The sequence below is a fragment of the Aristolochia californica genome, unplaced genomic scaffold (assembly GCF_029961685.1).
Source record: "Aristolochia californica isolate CCGP_79_NKW_82.1479 unplaced genomic scaffold, dmAriCali1.0.hap1 SCAF_12, whole genome shotgun sequence".
NCBI lineage: Eukaryota > Viridiplantae > Streptophyta > Magnoliopsida > Piperales > Aristolochiaceae > Aristolochia > Aristolochia californica.
In genome coordinates, this window is record NW_027181793.1 from 19,881,915 (window position 1) to 19,902,579 (window position 20,665).

At 39.3% G+C, this 20,665-nt stretch overlaps 1 protein-coding gene across 2 annotated transcripts in view; it reads left to right on the forward strand.

Moving 5' to 3' along the window:
• The window catches only part of LOC137945363 (mediator of RNA polymerase II transcription subunit 23), a 71,026-nt gene that overhangs the window by 47,652 nt on the left and 2,709 nt on the right, over positions 1–20,665 (forward strand). For both annotated transcript variants that reach the window (XM_068791226.1, XM_068791227.1), the window contains exons 8-19: positions 1,447–1,727; positions 3,142–3,225; positions 3,596–3,690; positions 15,312–15,474; positions 15,554–15,799; positions 15,900–16,070; positions 16,161–16,274; positions 16,359–16,484; positions 17,148–17,296; positions 17,467–17,707; positions 17,790–18,564; positions 18,962–19,143. In XM_068791226.1, the coding sequence (XP_068647327.1) occupies positions 1,447–1,727; positions 3,142–3,225; positions 3,596–3,690; positions 15,312–15,474; positions 15,554–15,799; positions 15,900–16,070; positions 16,161–16,274; positions 16,359–16,484; positions 17,148–17,296; positions 17,467–17,707; positions 17,790–18,564; positions 18,962–19,143 (2,627 nt within the window). The remainder of the gene's footprint in view (positions 1–1,446; positions 1,728–3,141; positions 3,226–3,595; positions 3,691–15,311; positions 15,475–15,553; positions 15,800–15,899; positions 16,071–16,160; positions 16,275–16,358; positions 16,485–17,147; positions 17,297–17,466; positions 17,708–17,789; positions 18,565–18,961; positions 19,144–20,665) is intronic.

A 20,665-nucleotide genomic window follows, 5' to 3' on the forward strand; every position in this document is an offset into this window, starting at 1 on the left:
CAACTTGAACATTGGTACTCTACTTTCTCGAGCCTAGATTTGAAAGAGGTTAAACGAGATTTGGTTTCAGAGACTTTCTTCTTACCTCTGTTTGGGATAATTTCCAACGTTGGATCCAATGAAGCCATGGCTGGAACGAACCTGTTATGATACCAGTTGTCACATCACGATATTGGGTTAGGATGCAATCCTAAAGCTTTGGCATGCGGCCTAATTTACTTTTGGGTGGAAAGTAGGCTAGTAAGCCTTCTTTCCAAGGGGAAAACAAGCCAAATGGGAGAGAAATGAGCTCTGGTAGGAATGAGGTATTCTTTGCATGAATTTCAGATGAATACGCCAAGTTTACATTGCCTATTTATGGGCAAATCAAGGATAAGCCACCCTTATCCCCTATAATACATGAGCCAATGAGAATTCGCCACATAAGCAAGGCAAATCCCATATTATTCAAATTCAAATGGGTCACCAATGTGTCGTTATTTGTCTCAAACTACCCTGTTCCAAAGCCATTTGGATAGGAGAAACTCAAATTTAGAATTTGAGTCAAAACAGCCACACAGCCAGCCAGCTGCTGGCCGCACGTGCGTTCGCCTGATGCCTGCCCGTTTCTTCCGCATACCCCAGCGCACCCTGCTATTGACTTGGGTGTGCCGGCCTGGGCTGCAGCAGCAGCCTGCGTGCGCCCATGCGCCCCAGCTGCTGCAGCGTTGGCTGTTTTGTGTCAGGTTCATCTTTTTGAGCCTTGTGAGGGTGCTGTCGACGCCAGATGGTATTCTAGAGGGCTTGGGGCTGTTGTACCAGTTTGCGAAACCCTTTTTGATGGCAACCTTGGTATGCCCATATTTGTCCCAACCGTCCACGTATCCATCCATGCCACTTCCGACTGCGTTTGACTGGGGCTGCAATGATCTTTCTGGTGACCAAGTAAATCATTTAATCAATAATACACATCCACCTCAATCTCCTCTCCTGACTGGTTGGAAATCAGAACATGCATTGGTCATTCGTGGCTGCTTAATAGTATTGAGACATCTATTAGTAATTAAGTTTTGTTTTGAGGAACTGCCAAGCTATTTGACTTAGGATTCTTAATTATGTTCCTGAGTGGTTTCGTCCTTCTTTCTATACTCGAACTTTACCAAATAGATTGCTATTAAGGCAGGTTGATTGGGACTGGAAACCCAGTTCGACAAGCCTCCTTCCTGCACCGTATATGTCTTGTTATCTCGTGCTCTTGCCACTATTTTCCTTAACCTTTTTATTTCTAACATCAAATAACAGTCTATTAGAAGTTAGCTCCGCTTTGCTCTCTTAATAAAATCACATTTCATAAAAAAAAAAAGTAAGTCTATTGTCTATTTGTGAGTTGAATTCTTCCATATCCCTAGTTTTTTGCTCTGGTGTACGGTTATCATATTTACTGATTATAGTTGTCCTATTGTCCAGGAGAACGTATGATGGATTTTATGAATTTGGATGATAGAACCATGGGAATGTTTTGGGTGCTTTCATACACAATAGCTCAACCTGCTTGTGAGGCAGTTACAAATTGGTTTCAATCTGCTGGAGTGACAGAGTTACTGCAAGGATCTAATTTGCAAACCAGTGAAAGGATGATGGTGATGCGTGAATCATGCCCTTTATCCATGACATTGCTTTCTGGACTTTCAATCAATTTATGTTTGAAGTTGGCTTTTCAACTTGAAGAAACTATATTCTTTGGTCAGGTATTTAAAATTTTTTATTTCCTATTCTCAATGTCTAATATTTTTATTGTTTGAAATACTGTAAAAGTTGTGTCTAAGGCCATTCCAAGATTGCTGGTGGAAGATAGGAGTTATTTTGTCCTAGTTAATTTTTCTTCATGATAATTCTTTAGGGAGAAATGATGTACAAAAAGACAGCCGAAAAAACCACTTCAAAAGGACAAAGATTGGCAACTAAAAGATCATGACTATCAACTCCATCTCTTGCTAAAGAATCAACCATCAAATTTGCACAGCGCACTCTGTGAACACATTGAATCTCAAGATGCTGACAACACACCACAATCTCATCACATATGTGAAGAAATCTGCATGGAGAAGATTACCTAGAGTGAAACCATGAAACTACCATTGATGAATCACGTTCAATCACTTGAAGGGAAACTTTTATTCCACATAAAAGGGTCCAGATTTCAGCCCAGGTGAACCACAATGCCCCAATGGTGCAAATTATACCCGAAGAGCTTGACAAGAACAGTCCTCAATAACTCTCCCATCTCCAGCAGGGCCCATAGACCCTCTTAAACTCCCATTAAAATTCAATTTCACCCACCTTGTAGGATGGGGCTTCCAAGGATTACTAGTGGGAATGTGATAGCCGGAGGAAGCAGCTATGCCTTTCCAGTATAATCTTTGGGAAAAACTCGAGAGAATATGAAGACCTTGAAAATTTACTCCAGACACAATCCACAAGACTTTTTCTAACATTAACCAATGTGAGGTTATTCCGACAAACACTCCCCCTCATATACGAGCCGGAGACGTGGATAGCATAAACAGGGTATAAATAAAATGAGGTACAAATTAGGGCCAGCATAATGCTGAAATTCTTCAAGAAGTTCCATGTACATAGAAAAGTTTTCATTACCAGTTATAGCAGAGGGTGATTGATTGGCTATTGTTACTTGGGGTAGAGGCTTATCAAATCAATCATGGAAATTTGATGGTCAGTTTCAGTGTCTAGGTGTTGGAATATATTCCTTCTTTGGTGAATTCTTTGCTTGGTTGGCTTCTCCATTTTAAGCTTAAGATTTTGAGTTAAATGTGTTTCTTCACTCATTATTAGTTCAATGTGAATTTCTTTATCTAATGCTGTAATCAATTTTTTATGAAGCTCCATAAACATAATCTGTCTGTTTCTTTGGTTTTTTGTAAGAAAAAGGCAAGTTTACTAGGAAGCAGAGACCGCAGAGAAGAGGAAATTTTTAACTGTTCTTGAGTAATTTCAGATTTCGAATTCTTGGTTCAGACTATTGTTAGAGGGGCCTATGATGCTCCTCCTTGAGATGATTAGCTCAACATAAATTGCCAGCTGATCAATATTTTCTTATTCCTATCCTCTTTCTCTGATAACTTCATTGTGCATGGGCTGCAGGTCATTCCTAGCATTGCAATAGTTGAGACATATGCCAGATTGCTGCTGATTGCTCCACACTCATTGTTTCGTCCTCAGTTCTCAGTAATTTTGCATTCCATAATGCCTGCTGTTTTATTTATGTTTTTATTATTTTTTCAAGAGTTTTTTAAGATTAAGTTTACATGACAAGGATTTATTTGTATGGGGTGCTTAGGTTCTAATTGACCCCTATTCACCTTTATTCTGTAATTCTGGCACTTAAAATGCAATGACATCGTTGCCGCATATATTACAGCATTCTGGACCACTCGAATTTAGTTATTCCAGACCATTCAACCACCCAAATTATCCTTACTTACAAATGACAAAGATAAAACAGACATTAAAGATAGACATACCCTTATCTCTTGACATTATTAAATTTATGGAAAATATTAATCGGTCTTCTATTTTGTTTCCTGTTTTTTTGCAGACATTGCCACAAAGGTCTCCAACCATTTTGAGCAAGCCAGGGGTTTCTTTGCTTCTGCTTGAAATACTAAACTACAGATTTCTCCCTCTATACAGGTGTAGTTTCTTTGGCTTCTTTTTTTATTTTTGGTTTTTTTTAATCATCTGATTTGATATGGATTTTTACCATGTAGATCTTATGTGGATGAGATGGTTATTGTGGTCTTTTGTTGTTTTTGTTTTTAAATGTTGTAGAATTTCATTGAGCAAGTAGAAAAATTACAAGGTAGAACAAAACAAAGGCCCGCAAAAAAGTGAGGCCAGCAAGAAAAAATATATAGCAACACTTAAGAAGTAAGAAACAGAATTACATTCCTTTTGCAGAAATATAAGCTCACTTTTCTTAAAAAAAAAAAAAAACAGTATTACAATACAAACCAAAAAAATATGAAGCAACACAGATGAAACACAATGAACTAGGATCAATTAGGTAGGAATTACTCCCAATAAGCTGCAACAGAGAACCACCCGATCTAGCCAAAGAATTAGCTTTCCCATTGGCACTTCTATTGATATGAGGCCATTCTAAGGGTAAAGTCCTTACAATAGAACATATACAATGCTCAGCACTATTTCAAAAAAAAAAAAAAAAAAAAAAAGAGCAATTCAACTGGTTCAAGATAATTGGTGTCGGTGTTGTAACTTAGAAAGCGAGTCTATGGATGATATTTTCAATTATTGTCCCTCACCTATGATGTAATAATGTCTCTGTGCTGCGAAAATTCTACTATATTTTTTGTATCCCTTGTTACTTTCCGGAATTATTGTGGCAGGTTTTTTCCATGTCCCTCTCTAAACCTGGGAAGGAATTATGGTTGACTGCTATCTTTGCAGTTATTTGGGTCCTTTGGGAGGAGCAAAACTCTAGAACATTCCAGAATCAGGCCCATTTTGTTGGAAGTGTGGTTGAGCGCATGATGCATTATACACAATTTTGGTTAAGGGGTCGACTTTGCAACAGTTCTCTGGTGCTGTTTTGAGATCTCACTGGCATGAGGTAGCTGCTTGTATTGATTCTAGGGGAAGCACAATATGCCCTTGGCAGCCTCCCCCGGGATTGGTGAAAAAATTGATTTTTTATGCAAGTTTGAGAGGGAATCCAGGCCCTATAGGGGATGAGAGTATGCTCCCTTCTTTTTCTCTTCCTCCACCAAGTCTCTCTTCTCCTTTTTCTTGTATTTCACTTCATTTTACATGGTATTAGAGTGCGGCAATCCATGAGAAAGGAGTTTTTTGGTTCTTCTTTCCATTCTTCCAAGTGTAAGTGTTCAGGAAAGTGATTTTTTGTTTGTTTAAATGGTGATGATTTTATTACGGAGAAAAACAAAAGAATACATCAAGGGATGCCTCCCCTTACAACAAGAGATTGCAAGGAGGGACCCAATTTAGCATACGAATCAACAACCGAATTGGCTGATCTAAGAACACGAGACCAAGTACAAGAGGTAGTGGAAACAATGTCCATAATATCAAGAAAAAGCTGCCAGTGGCACCATTGGGGGAAAGAGGCAGTGGAGCACCAGCCAATGACGACTTTGGAGTCACCTTCTACGATAAGCGGACTTCTGAAGCGATCTTGGAAAATGCAAAGCCCGTGGAGGAGGCTAGAGAGCTCAGCGGTGGTCGAGTCCGCAACGTTGAGAGGACCAAAGTATGACATAATAGTTGTGCCTCCAAGATAAAAAATACCCCCCAAAGCTAGCCAACCCCAGATTCTCAAAAGCGTTGCCGTCAAAGTTGAACTTATAATAACCGGTGGGGGGAGGCTCCCAAATAGGGGTGGCATCGAACCGAGCCGAGCCCGAACCTGCCTATGTTCGAGCTGAGCTTGATTTAAATATTTCGAACTCGAGCTCGAGCCGAGCCCAGCCTCAAGCCTAAAATTGTTATCGAGCTCGAGCCCAATAATTTTAACCGAGTTCGAGCCGAGCTCGAGCTTCAACATTCATTTAAATTTTTTCAAAAAATACATGTCTCAAGTTCGAGCTCTAACATATATTGAATTTTTTTCAAAAAATACATGTCAAATAAATTGTATATAAAATTATGCATACATTTTACATAAAGTTGGGTATACATTTTACATAAAATTGGATATGACCTCTACATAAAATTGAGCATGACCTCTACTTAAAATTGGGCATAAGGGTGGCATTGAATCCAGCTGAGTCTGAACTTTCCTATGTTCGAGTCGAGCTTGATTTAAATATTTCGAACTCGAGCTCGAGCTGACCCTAGCCTCGAGCCTAATAATTTATTTGACATGTAATAATCAAACTGAGCTGGAACATTGCCGAGCTCGAGCCGCTCACGAACCGGCTTGTTTCGATGCCACTTCTATGATGGGTGTATATAAGAGACGTAGACAAGGGTACCCCCTGTCCTTAAAAATATAAGAAAGAAAAAATGGTCAAAATCGTCTATTGCTCTTTCTTGTTTGGAGAAAGAAGCTACGATCTTCCTGCCAAGAAGAAAGAAAAGACAAACAAAAATTCCACATTCCTGTTACTCATGGGTCAATCTCAGCCGTCTGTCTCCCACAGATGTAGCGCCGAACAAAAATCACTTGAAATAAAAAGAAAGGAAAAGATTGCGAGACTCTTGCTTAAACTTCTTTTAATTTTGGACTTGGGGACTCCATTCACACTTTTAGTCCTATGAGACTTGACCTTTTTGTTTTTAATTAACAAGGAAAGTCTAAAACTAACCCTGTTAATTTAGAAATCCCAGAGAGAAGGAAGGCGGCTCTCTTGGGGGTCGATTTCTCCCGTCACCCATGGAGACCCCTTGATCCCTCGATTTGTTCGGAAAATACAAGCTCAGAGAGCTCATCGGCCAGGGATCCTTCGCCAAGGTCTATTACGCCAAGTCCATCGCCGACGGCTTGGTGTTCACCATCAAGGTCATGGACAAGAAGAGCCTGGATCAAACCACGGTTCCTTGAATCCTCCGTGAGGTCTTCGTCATGCACAGGATGAATCACCCCAACATCATCCACCTTCACGAGGTCATGGCCAGCAAGACCTAGATATACCTCGTCATGGAATTTGCCAGCTGCGGCGAGTTGTTCAAGGTTTGCCGGCAAGGACCCATGAAGGAATCTACCACGAGGAGATCCTTCCAGCAACTCGTTTCCGCCCTCCACTTCTGTCATTCGAACGACATCCCGCACCTGAACTTGAAGACCTACAATCTCCTCTTGGGTCGAGACGGGGGTCTGAGGGTCTCTGACTTCGGCCTCTCTGCCCTCCCAAAGCAGCTCAAGGACGACATGCTACAGACGGCGTGAGGCACTCCGGGGCACACGGCGCCGGAGGTCATCAGCAGGAGGGGCTACGATGGCGCCAAGGCCGATGCTTGGTCCTACGGGGAGGAAAAAAATTTCCCCCGTTGCTCTCGCTCTCGCACCCGGTCCCGACTGTCGAGTCCGTTAACGAGCACGCTCGCGAGCTTTCGAACCGAACCATGGTTCGGTCGAGCTCAGCTCGTTAACTCAAACGAGCTTTACCTGGATCTCGAACTCAGTTTGAGATCCAGATAAATCGAATCGAACCGAGCCGAGCTCTAGCCGCTCGCGAACTGGCTCGCTTCGATGCCACCCCTACTCCCAAATAGCGACCCGGCGGGGCGCAGAATGAGTGGATATCTGAGCAATAATCTTCCAATTGGTACTGGTAGGGGCACAGGAGAGGCAGCCAAATTCTTTCCAAATGTGAATCCAGGAAAGTGATCCTTCAATCTCTCGTCTGCTGATAATGCTTAATGGTCATAATTTTCTTTTTCTTTCTGCCATAACCTAAAGGTTAATGGCTTGTGCTACTGTCTGAACAGTAGTTAAGTATGTCTGTGTCCCTAGTGCGCTGAATTTCTAGTTGGAGTATGGTCTACAACAGACCTGTGCCTAGGGGTGGCAGCAAACAGAGCCAAACTTGAACCATGGTAGGTTCATGCTCCGCTTGAACCATGACCCCTTGAGCTCGAGCTTGTATGAGTTTGAGTTTGGTTCGAGCAAACTTGGATAGGCTCAAGTTCGGTCTGATCTCGGCTTGATGCAGGGTGGGGAGGGGTAGACACCTCTATCAATTGAATGAAAAAAAGAAAAAAAGAAGAAGAGGAACGAGCGAGAGAAAGATAGTAGGAAGAAGAAGAGAAGAGGATGGAAGAAATAGATGAGGGAGAAAGGGGAGGCAGAAATAGAAGAGGGAAAAATGTGAGGAAGAAATAGAAGATGTAAGAAGGCAGGAGGACTGGGGCAATCACCATGTGCTGCTTCTATCTAGAGAATGAAAAGAAGAAAGAAAGAACGGAGGAAAAAGATGAGAAGAAGAAGAAAAGAAGATGAGAGGAAGAAGAGAAGATTAACCGAATGAGAGATAGAAAGAGAAGAGGGAAGGAACGTGTGGAAAAAAAGAAGCCAAAAGAAGACTAAATGAAGAAGAGAAGTGATAGAAAGAAAGTGAACAGACAGGATAAGAAAGAAAAGCGAGACAAGTGTTTCCAAATCCTATGTCCTTCTTTGCAGTAGTTACTACCTTAACATGAAAAAGGTCTCCAACATTTATTTAGTTTAAAAAACAAAATATTTATTGTGTGATAGAGGGGAGAGTTACGAGGAGAACAAATTTTACTTACGAGCCGGCTTGAAGAGCCTCAAACTGACTTACATAAAGGTTAAGCTCCACTTGATTTGATAAATGAGCTTTTTCTAATACTTGAGCTTGGTTTGAGCTTGAAATAATCAAGTCAAATCAGCCTGAAACAGAGCCGAGCCAGAGCCACTCGTGAACTGGCTTGACTCGGTGCCACCTCTACCTGTGCTTGCACTATCTTTACTGGATTGTAGGTTGTGCTTGTGCAGCCCTCAAAGTTTCAAAATCGATTTTCTGGCTGATTACTGCATGTGATTTTATACCTATAAATCTTATTGTGTTGCTGGAAGTTTGTGTTTCTTGTGCCCTAGAAGCATAAATATGTGGGGCCCAGAGGACTTTGCACAGACGTTGTTTTTTGAACTATAATTGCCTTTAATTGTAGCTATTGGTGGTCTGTTTGGGGAAGTTTATGTTACTAAACTGGTAATTCTAGAAGAGTAATTATGGCTGATTCAGGTGAAATTGTTTCCCTTCCTAAGGTGGCAGACGGGTCAGACTCAAAGGATTCTAATACCATTCAGATTACATCTATTAAGCTGAGTAGAGAGAATTACTTGATCCGGACTCAATGAAGATGTTATTGAAGGCTAAAAGGAAATAGAAATATCTTCAGGACACCCCTCCCTCCCCTATGGATGATGAGTGGGCGGTAGAGAATAGTCAGGTCATAACCTGGCTAGTGAACAGCATGGAATCAAGGATGAGTAACTAGTTTATGAGTTGTACCACTTCAAAGGAGATGGGAGAAGCCTTGGAGTCAATTTTTCTCAAGAAAGTTACCTATCTCGATTTATCATTTATGTACAGAGTATTCAGTATGATTTGTGGTGATAAAGTAGTGATTGAATATTTTATAGAGATGTGGGGTTTTGTAGGAGATTATTGCTTTCCATCTGTTTACGATAAACCCTGATGAGCGTAGGAAAGAGAGAATAAATTAATTTGCTTGGTTTTTAGATGGCTTGGGCCTAGTGAATGATGCTATACGTATTAAGATTCTTGCTGATAGTGATGTACTGACATTGGAAAAGACATATAATTGAGTCCTCGGGGCAAAATTTGTTGTTATTAATAAAAAGGGTACAAAACGATCAGATGTGACTGCTATTAATACCTCTTCTATTCCTCCTAGGTCTGACTCTACTAGAGGGTGAGGGGGAGATAGTAGAGGTAGGAGGTGTGGCTGTGATAGTTTTGGCCTAGGCTGTGGTCGAGTAGATGGAAAGTATGTTTATTGTGGATGGTCCAATCACTTCTCTGATAAGTGTTGGGACAAATTTTGGAAGCCCAAGTGACAAATTCTGGTGTCTCAGTCGAAGGAGCTGACGTCCTAAGTCATGAAGTAGGATCTTCAAGCAACACTCAAGATACTTGTTAAGGAATAATCCCACATGGATTAATGAGTACAAAGATCTTGAGTTTATTAGTTAGGAAAGAGGTTTCCTAAGTTGGCTAGTCATTTTGGGATGGGTCTTGCACCCAACTTTAACATGGTATCAAAGCAAGTACTCATATGTGGGCCTATAACTAAACTATCCACTTGTAGAGCCACAAAAGAGGGCCTACACCTAAACTATCCACTTGTAGAACCACAAAAAAGAGGGTCTACACCTAAACTATCCACTTGTAGAGCCACAAAAAGAAGGCCTACACCTAAACTATCCATTTGTAGAGCCACAAAAGAGGGCCTACACTTAAAACTATCCACTTGTAGAGCCACAAAAGAGGACCTACACGTGAGGGGGAATGTTAAGGAATAGTCCTACATGGATTAATGAGTACAAAGATCTTGAGTTTATTAGTTAGGAAAGAGGTTTCCTAAGTTGGCTAGTCATTTTGGGATGGGCCTTGGACCCAAATTCAAAATACTCTTCAAAGATCCTGTAGCAATTGGGTCAGCGTGCCTTGTCCTCTACTGTTGCAGCTTCAATGCTTTCTACTCCTATGACCAATACCACTTTCGCATGTTTAGGTATGTTCACACTCCATGTGTCTACTCCTAGCCTAATTGATTTTGAAGCATCATCCCATTTGTTGTGTTTTCAACTTTGCCACCATGTCAGTCCTTTAAGTTTGTTTCTATAGCTGATGGGTCTTCTTCTTCTGTTCATGGTAAGGGTGTTTTACAAGCTTCCCCTCATCTGTCGTCATTGTTGGTGTTGTATGTTTTTCAAATTTTCAATCAATTTGATGTCAGTCAGTAAATTTAATCTTTATAATTTTTTGTAAGATATTGTCCTTTTCATTGATTCTCAGATCTTTCAAATAAGGAAGATGGTTTTCAAGGCGTGAGAAAGATAGACTTTGGTATATGGATGTGACTCTTGTACAAAGGTCTCCTGCATTGGCTGTTGATGCATTCCCATATTTATGGTATCATTGGTTGGGACATTGATCACCTAGGAAGCTGTCTCTGTTCAGCCCTTGGTTTCCCATCTTTCGTTTGATTGTTAATCCTGTTAGTTTAGGAAGCATTGTAGAAGTTCTTTTCCATTTAGTTATGTTGGTACTTCTTTTAGTTCGAGTATTTCTTAAGTTTTATTGGTGATTATAGTCGTGTTACAAGGGTGTATCTCCTACGGGAGAAAACTGAAGTTTTTGATGTATTCTCCTAATTTTTTATAATAAAATAAACACTCAAGTTGGTGCTTCTAGTCGAGCTTCGTTTTGATAATGATTTTTTTGAAATAATGCTAGAGTTATATTAAAAGGCTCAAAAGAGCAAGATTACGAGGGGGAGCCATCCCAAACAATGAGAGATTGCTGGGAGGTCCCAAATTTAGCTAGCCTATCAGCCACAGAATTGGCCGACCTAGGAATGTATTCCAAGTAAAAGAAATGGACGATACAATATCTGCAATAGATGAAGTAATTGGCCAACGCCAAGGAGGGGGGGGGGGGGGGGGGGGTGGGGGGGAGGAAGGCTGAATTAGAGCACTGGTTGATGACCACTTTAGATTCCCCCTCAATCAGCAACTTCCCTTGAAGTCGGCGATGCCCAACTGGCCTAGCATAGGAGAAAATAGTCTCTCCACTATGATTCTTGAATACCCCCGCCCCCCCCCCCCCCCCTCCCAGCCCCCCCCCCCCCCCCCCCCCCCCCCCCCCTTGAATCATCGGCCAGTCCGGGGCATCCCTGGGCATTACCGTCGAAATTCAGATTAATATAGTCACTAGGGGGAGGCTCCCACTCAGCCATTATCGGAATCTTCTGGGGACCCACCATGTGGGCCAGAAGACACCAATTCCATTGAAGGGAGACACCGGCCTGAGGAGCAAATTCATTTCTTGGTGTGGAGCCAAATGGAAACCATACCCACAACGCAAGAGACCATACTATCTAGATTGCTGAAGTTGGGAATTGAATCTCCTATTATTTCTCTCGAGCCAAAGACACCAAGGGATGTGAGCAAGGCAAGCAAAGAGCAAAAGCTTGCCAATTTTAGGAAGGTGAGTCCCAAGCACCATCTGTGAGTGCCAGATAGATCCTGATGGAGGCCCTTTTGATAATGGTCTTGAATTTGCTAATCATAATTTTTCTTCTTTTTATGGTATGCATGGGATTATCCATAAGATTTCTTGCGTATATACTTCCCTATAGAATGGGGTTGCCAAGAGGAAGAATAGACATCTACTTGGGGTAGCTGATACAATATTGTTCTACATGCTTGTTCCTACAACATTTTGGGGAGATGTTGTTTTCACTTTTTGTTATTTGATTAATTGAATGTCGTCCATTGTGTTGATTGGAAGCATTCCTATGCATGTTTTGAAGTCTAGTTGCAAATTATTTGAGTTACCTATTACGTTTGGATCTCTGTGTTTTATTCATTGTGTCGGTTCTTCTGCTGATAAATTGTTATCCCCTTGTGATATTAGATGTGTCTTTATTAGGTATTCTCATAATCAGGAAGGTTATAGGTGTTATGATCCTAAGACTAGAAAAACTTATTCGGTTGTTGATATCACATTTTTGGAAGAAATCCTTATTTTTCTTCTTCTAAGGGTCCTTCTATAGATAAAGAGACACTAGTTGATTCTACATTGCCCATGTCTATGATGGATTTACCACTATTAGCCCTATGTTGCCATCTTCCAAACCCTCGTAGGTCTACTACTGCAAGAAAACTTGTATGAAGAAACCTTCTACAAAGGGTCGTAGACTAAAAGCTATGCCTATGTGTTCCTTCTTGCCTTCATCATCTTCTTCCACATCTATAGCTCTAGAAGTTAGTGACATTGAGTTTTTGATTGCTCTCCTAAAAGGTACTTGATATCTCATCTCTCATTATGCTCTCCTAAAAGGTACTTGATATCTCATCTCTCATTATGTGTCCTTTTGTTCATCTGATTTTCGATCCTTTGCTTTATCTTTGTCTAGTATATTGTCCCCTAAGTGGATGAAGAAATGGGTTCTTTGCTTACATGGAGAACATGGACATTAGTTGATCCTCCAAATTAGGGTTGTAGTAGTTGGTTGTAGGTGGGTTTACATAGTGAAATATAATGCTGATGGGATAGTGGAGTCCTACAAAGCGAAATTGGTTGCTAAGGGTTATATCTGGACGTATGGGGGTCGATGTCTTTGACGCTTTCTCACCTGAGGCATGATGGAGTATTGTTTGGATTCTGATTTCAGTAGCTTTCAAATAAAGGAGGGTGTCTGTCACAATTAGATATTAAAAATATATTTTATATGAGACTTGTAGGAGCAATCTCTTGGGTATGTTGCTTAGTGGGTGAATGGAAAGGTGTGCAAGCTTCAAAAAGCAATTTACGGCTTAAAGCAAAGTTGACGAGCATATTTTGACTAGTTTTGTAAGGTTGTCATGTCTTTTGGATTTGTTAGAAGCCAGGTTTATTCTGCGTTGGTCCTTAGGTATGGTTGTATTGGTCGTATATGTAGATGATATATTGTTGTTTGGTCATGATACTGAGGGGATTACAAAAATGGAGTATCTCAAGAAAAACTAAGGAGCTAGGGTAACTTAAACTCTTTTAGGACATAGAATTTTCTAAAAGGTAAGAATGGTATGGTGTTGTCTCAAATGAAGTATGTGGTGATATGTTGAGTGTGCATAGATTGTTGGGAAAAAAAATTGCGGAGACTCCTATGAAGGTGAATCTAAATCTACGTGATGAAGTCCCTTAATAAAAAACAAGACAACATACAGAAGGTTTGTTGGCCAGTTGATTTATGCTATAGTTTGGCGTTTTTGTTTTGATTGCAAGACTAGAGTAGGTGCGTTGATTTATGCTATAGTTACTAGACTTGATATATCTTTTGTTAGAGGTGTGAGTCAATTTATGGAGAATACTCGGAAGGTTCACCTCGAGGCTGCTTAGAGGATTTTGAGATACTTAAATGGAGCTTCTAGTAGAGCATTGTCTTACAAGCGACTTGCACATTTAGAGATTGTAGGTTATTTATACGCTGATTATGAGGGATGATAGCTAGACCAAAAGTCCATGATGGGGTATTGTGTTTGCTAGTGGTAATCTTGTAAGTTGTAAAAGTAAGAAGTAGACTATTTTGACAAGGTCAAGTGCTAAGGCTTACTATTGAGTTATAGGTGACACTTTAAGTGAACTCATGTAGGGAAAATTTGTGTTGAACGAGTTCTTCTAACATCAAATGAGCCAATGGTGTTGAAATGTGATAATCAGGTAGCAATTTTCAGCGCTAGTAACCCGATGTTCCATGAGAGGCCCAAGCATATAGTGCTTGATTGCCATTTCATCCTTGATGCAGTGATGTGTCAAAAAGTTATTATTCTATATGTTAAGACAACGACTCAGATTGGAGATGTTTTCACAAAGGTCCTTGGGAAATGTGAATTCGTTATATTTTTGTACCAAGCTGGGTTAGTTGATATATATGCCTCAACTTGAGGGGGTATTGAAGTTCAAGTGTATTTTAGTCATTTTATTAGTACATATTTGTGTTGGGATTTCTCTATTAGCAGAATGTTAAGTTATTGGACTAATTTTTCTATTTTTTTTTTTTTTTTTTGGGTGTTTATATGCTGTATCACATGTGAGCTAGTTAAGGGCATTTTTTTTAATGTAATTATCTTAGTGAGTAATAAAACCAGATTAGGTGTGTTGAAGAGTAGGTATGGAAGAGTCATGACTCTTAGAGCAAGAAGTCTCACAGAGCCAAAATTAATATAGTGGAGTCTAAGAGGAGTCTCATGGAAGGAGGTTGCACAGAAGAGTCTCAATTAAAAGTGTTTTAGTTATGTTAATCTTCCATTTATGTTTAGTTGTTTAATTGTTCTAAGACTCAACTTTTAGTGTTTGAATTATGTATAACTGGGATATGGGCAGTGTAATTGTAATTGGATTATACTTGTTTCCTCTATTATAAATAAAGGTTCATTGTACTCAAATACAACAAGTCAGTGAAGTATTTATATTTTCCCAAAATTCATGAGGGGACTAGGAGAGACTTACTGAGTTGCTCTTTTACAGTTCTCTCCCTTCTTTCCCTCTTCTTCTCCAAAATTTTATTCTCCTTTTCTCCTATTTCACTTAATTTGACAGTTTGGCTCATACTTTAAATAGGATGGGTGTCTCTTTTACTCATCCGGTTGAAAGGCATACATAACCTATCGAAACGTGTAAATTTATTTTGGGTTTTGGGGTGCTTTAATGTGTTTGTATATTCTCTGGGCTTCTTTGTTTTTTTTTTGGCCTTTTCTGGGTGGTCATTTGTAAATTTTCTCTTCTTTGTCTTTCAATGAAATTCTGATTGTCTTAAAAAAAAAAGAAAGAAAGAGTAATCTTAGATTTTTGGGTTCTACCTGGAAAGTGCAAATAGTAATTGTGTCCTTTCTAGTGCAAATTGTGACCAAATAACCAGAATCTTTTTCACTTTGTGTGATGAAGATTTGTTCTTAGTATTGGTTTTTTTCCTTCTCTCATGGAATGTTACAAGACATTTGTTTTATTCCTCATCACAGACTTGTCTTTTGTTCTGCAAAAACCTGTCTATTTTCTTAATGTAAATTATGTCTTTTGTAGGTATCATGGGAAAAGCAAGAACCTACTGTATGATGTTACAAAAATAATTTCTATGGTAAAAGGAAAACGAGGAGAACATCGTCTTTTTCGTTTGGCTGAAAATTTGTGCATGAATCTGATTTTGTCACTTAGAGATTTTTTTTATGTGAAAAAGGAGTCAAAGGTGATTTTCTGAACAAACCCTTGAAATTTAATCTATGGTCTTTTATTTGTTAATTTAACAGCTAAAATTAGTTTTGCAGGGTCCAACAGATTTTACTGAAACTTTGAATCGGATAACAATAATAAGTCTTGCAATCACTATTAAGACACGTGGGCTTGCAGAGGTTGACCACATGCACTACTTCCAACCCTTTTTAGAGCAAATATTGGCAGGCAGTCAGCACACTTGGTCAGAAAAAACACTTCGACATTTTCCACTTCTTATTCGTGACTCTTTAGTTGGTAGAACGGATAAAAGAGGCCAGGCTATCCAAGCTTGGCAGCAGGTTTGTTTCCCTTCATCCATTAGTTGTTGATTGCCCCTTTTCCTCGCTCTCTTTGCAAACATTTCATGGTATAAAGAGTTTGGCACTCATGTAATGCCAGGCAGAGACAACAGTTATCAACCAGTGCACACAGCTTCTTTTGCCGGCCGGAGATTCTGCATATGTTATGACCTACATAAGTTGTAGCTTTCCTATACATCGGCAATATCTGTGTGCTGGTGCTTGGATGCTTATGAATGGACGTCCAGAAAACATTAACAGTGCAAATCTAGTATGGATTATTGCTTTAATTGGTTGCCTTTTTTTCTTTTATTCTATTTTACATTATTTTCTTTGGGTGACTGACACAGTTTGAATGCAGGCTCGTGCTTTAAGAGAGGTTTCTCCTGAGGAAGTGACATCAAATATTTACATGATGGTGGATGTTCTTCTTCACCATATTCAGATTGAACTACAACATGGGCATCTATTACAGGTCTTATAATTGGCCCTTTTTTGTGCTTCTATTAGATCATCGATTAACTGTTAATCTGTTTCTTTCCCTTGAATCGTGTTTTAGGATCTTTTACTGAAAGCCAGTGCAAATCTTGCTTTTCTTGTTTGGACGCACGAGCTACTTCCTCTGGATATTCTTCTTCTAGCTCTTATTGACCGAGATGATGATCCGCATGCTTTGCGCATTGTGGTACAGTCTCTGTAATTTATATATCTTTTTAATTTTTCTTTTGGAAGGATAGTCAAACTTAAGGGGGACTGTGTGAGGCTCTAGGTTATAGTTCAAATTATACAGTCATATTTTGAGATATATATATGGGCTGATCCAATACAAAAAACCATTTCGAGCGAAATATGCGAAACACTATCTCAGTCATCCGATCATGATCAACGGCTATCTCAGCCGTCTGATCATGATCAAATGGCTGAGAAAGTTGTTTCGCACCAAATGGTTTTTCGTATTGAGAGAGAGAGAGAGAGAGAGAGAGAGAGTTGTTTGCACTCAAAATTTCAGTAAAAAGAAATAAGATGTTTGTCAAGTTTTGAACTCAACTTCCTCTCCTCATGTTTAAATATGACTCGCCTAAGAGTCTTTGCAAGGTAAAATGCCCCTTTATATGAACATTATGTGAGGAAAGATTATACAAAAGTAATTATAAAAATTTAAATATTAAAGTAACACAAAATTCTCACAAAAAATAGTAACATAGCTTTCTTCCAACTGTTGGAACAGCGACATTATCTTGTTCTTACTCTTTGACCAGCTACCTTGTGATTTTCTAACGCTTCAAGCAACATGTTATTTAAACTCTTTGGCCTGAACTTATAATGATTGGGAATCTACTGCTTGCAGATAAGTTTACTTGACCGTCAAGAGCTTCAACAGAGAGTGAAGATGTTTTCTGTGAATCGTGGACCTCCTGAGCACTGGCTCCACTCTGGACTTTTCAAGCGTGTTGAGCTGCAGAAAGCTCTAGGCAACCATCTCTCTTGGAAGGACAAGTAATACTTAAAAATGAAAACCTTGTTGCTGAAAGACAATATTATTTAAGCTAAAACCTTGTAAATATACTAGGATTTACATTTTTTAATTTGTTATTATTTTTCATTAAAAAATACTGTTTTTTTAGTTTTTAAGTGAAGATTTTGATTCTTATGATGAATTTTTGCAGCTACCCCCCATTTTTTGATGATATTGCAGCGCGGATGCTTCCAGTAATTCCATTAATTATTTATAGGCTTATTGAAAATGATGCCACTGATACAGCTGACAGAGTTCTTGCAATATATTCTACTTTACTTACCTATCATCCACTGAGGTTCACATTTGTCCGTGATATCCTTGCATATTTCTATGGTTATCTGCCAAGCAAATTAATTGTCGGAATATTAGGTGTTCTTGATATACCCAAGGTAATGGCTCCTTTCTTGTCTGTTTACTTTTGGATGGTTTGTCCACTTTCAGCTTCTTTCTGATAAGCATATATATGTTCAGATTCCCTTCTCTGAGTCATTTCCTCAGCACATCAGCTCATCTAATCCTGTCATATGCCCTCCGGCAGACTATTTTGCAAATCTTTTGCTTGGTCTTGTGAACAATGTTATACCTCATTTAAATAACAAGTCGAAGTGTGGTCCAGTGAGAGATAATGCTTCAAATGCTTCATCACGCACAGCACATAAGTCCCAACCAGCCTCTCAGCTGGGGAATCCAAATGCATCAGAAGGTCAGAGGCCGTTCTACCAAAACCAGGACCCTGGAACATACACCCAGCTTGTCTTGGAAACGGCTGTTATTGAGATCCTTTCCCTTCGAATAGTGGCTTCTCAGATTGTTTCCTCGCTTGTTCAGATAGTGGTACATTTGCAACCAACTTTGATTCAGTCTAGTAATGGGGCTCAAGGGATACAGGCAGGGGCTGCACAAGGCTCTGTTCTTCCCACATCACCCTCAGGTGGAAGTACAGATTCAATGGGCACAAGCAGATCTGGCCCATCTTCATCAGGAATAAATGCTGCAAACTTCGTCTCAAGGAGTGGTTATACTTGCCAGCAGTTGTCTTGCTTGATGATCCAAGCTTGTGGGCTCCTTTTGGCCCAGCTCCCACCTGATTTTCATATGCAGCTTTATTTGGAGGCTTCTCGTATTATAAAGGATTGTTGGTGGCTTACTGATGGGAAAAGGTCACTGAAGGAGCTAGACTCTGCTGTTGGATATGCTTTGCTGGATCCCACATGGTCAGCTCAAGACAACACCTCAACTGCCATCGGTATTCCTTTCAGTCCTTCATTTTATTTTGGGTTCATATAATCGGTATGCCATGAATTTGTTTTGGTACATATAATGAGTATACCATGAATTTGTTTTTGGTACATATAATCAATACATCAGATTCAGGATTCATTTCTCAATTTCAGGTTGGATTAAGGGATATTTTTACTTAATCTAGATGTGGCTGGGATTGGGTGAGCCTGCTCCCCATCGCTTGACCATACAGCATCAACTATTTTCACTAGAGCTATTGTATCTGCTAGTCAATGGAAGAAGGAAAAAAATAGCCTCTAATTATATCTTTGGGGAATACTAATACATAATAGGAAATTCCTAGGAGAATCATGCGATGTTTACTGCAACTTACTGATATCTTATAATCCTTCAACATTTAGGTAACATAGTTGCCTTGCTGCATGCGTTCTTCAGCAATCTTTCCTTAGAATGGTTGGAAGGGTCCCATACCGTTGTTAAGCATCTCAGACCGGTGACCTCTGTTGCTATGCTGAGAATAGCATTCCGGATTTTGGGCCCATTGCTACCTCGACTGGCTTTTACTCGACACCTCTTCTTTAAGGTAATCTAATCCTCTTTGGTTTTTGATAGTGTCTTTCACAGAACTGTTGTTTTGGTTTGCATCGTGAGACTGGTCTTTAATCACTCTTATGCTGCATTCATTATTGTTCATTCTTTCTGTGCAATTTTTTTTTTCATTCAGTGCTGTATTCAACATCATATTCCATAAGATTATTTTGTAGTTTTTGAATTTGCAATTGGTACAAAGTGGTTAGATTAGAGCTTTTCTAGGGTTTATTTGCTTGTAAGAAATGGTAGTAAAATAAAAGCATAGGACTATTTTTTCTTTCGAAAGGGAGTTGAAAAATGCAAAGTGCTACTGTTTCTCATTTCCAGAAGTGGAAATCAATGTGAGCATTAGTTGACTAAAACATGACATATTGATACTTTATATATCATATGTAAGTGTAAAATTGAGATTTTACACCTTGAAGGAGAGAATTTGAGAGAGAAGCATGAAATCAATCTGCATTAAAACTTCTTTAATCGCTGGTTAGGGTGTTAATAAACCCCCATCCATCTTAAGTACACAGTAATGATAAAGATCATAAATACCCTTCTACATGTAAAGAGAATAAGACCACTTCAAGCCATCCACCTAAACTATCCCTAATTTAACACAAAACAGAATAAAAAACTAATTAAATTATAAATTACAAAACTGTCCTTTTTTAACACCCACCCTCTCAAGTTGGAGCTTATATGTCTAGTAAGCCCAAGTTGGTACATGATAGGAGGAACTCCTAGATAAAGGTTTGATGAAGACATCTCCTAGTTGTTTGGAAGACCATACATAAAGGGTAAAATATTTTCACACAACAATGTCTCTTATAAAATGGATTCAACCTTTATGTGTTTGATTCTCTCATGGAAGAATGGGTTACTTGCAATAAAAAATGCTGGTTTATTTTCATTGAACATTTTCATAGGTTTGTTGATTACAAACCCAAACTCAGTCATAAGTCCTTTAACTCACATCAATTAATAAGCAATATGGACTATTGCTCTATACTCTGTTTCAGCATAAGATTGGATCACCACTGTTTGCTTCTTGCTCTTCCCAGTCACCAAGTTGCCACCCCCAAACGTACAAGGACATCTTGTTTCAATTCCAGAACCGGCATATTCAGCATCAATTCAGCCAACTACATCCAACTACTTATGCGGATGAAAACTTAAACCTTTCCCTGGAGCTTCTTTAAGATATTTTATGATTCAAACCACTGCTTCATGATAAACTTTTTTTGGTTGCTTTATAAACTGACTGATAACTCCAACAACATAAGCTCTATCAAGACGAGTAACAATAACATATAGTAAATTTCCAACCAACCTGAAATACTCAGTTTCATCTCTCTTAAATCTGGGCTTTTAATGATCATGGAGAAGGTAGGCCACAAAATAACATTTTTTTTAGTAATAAGTAGTACTTAAGCCACCTAAAGGTATCGACACCAAATAAAAAGGACAAGTAGGACGTTTCCATAGACAATAAGAATCAGATTTGGCGGTTGTAGGTCAAG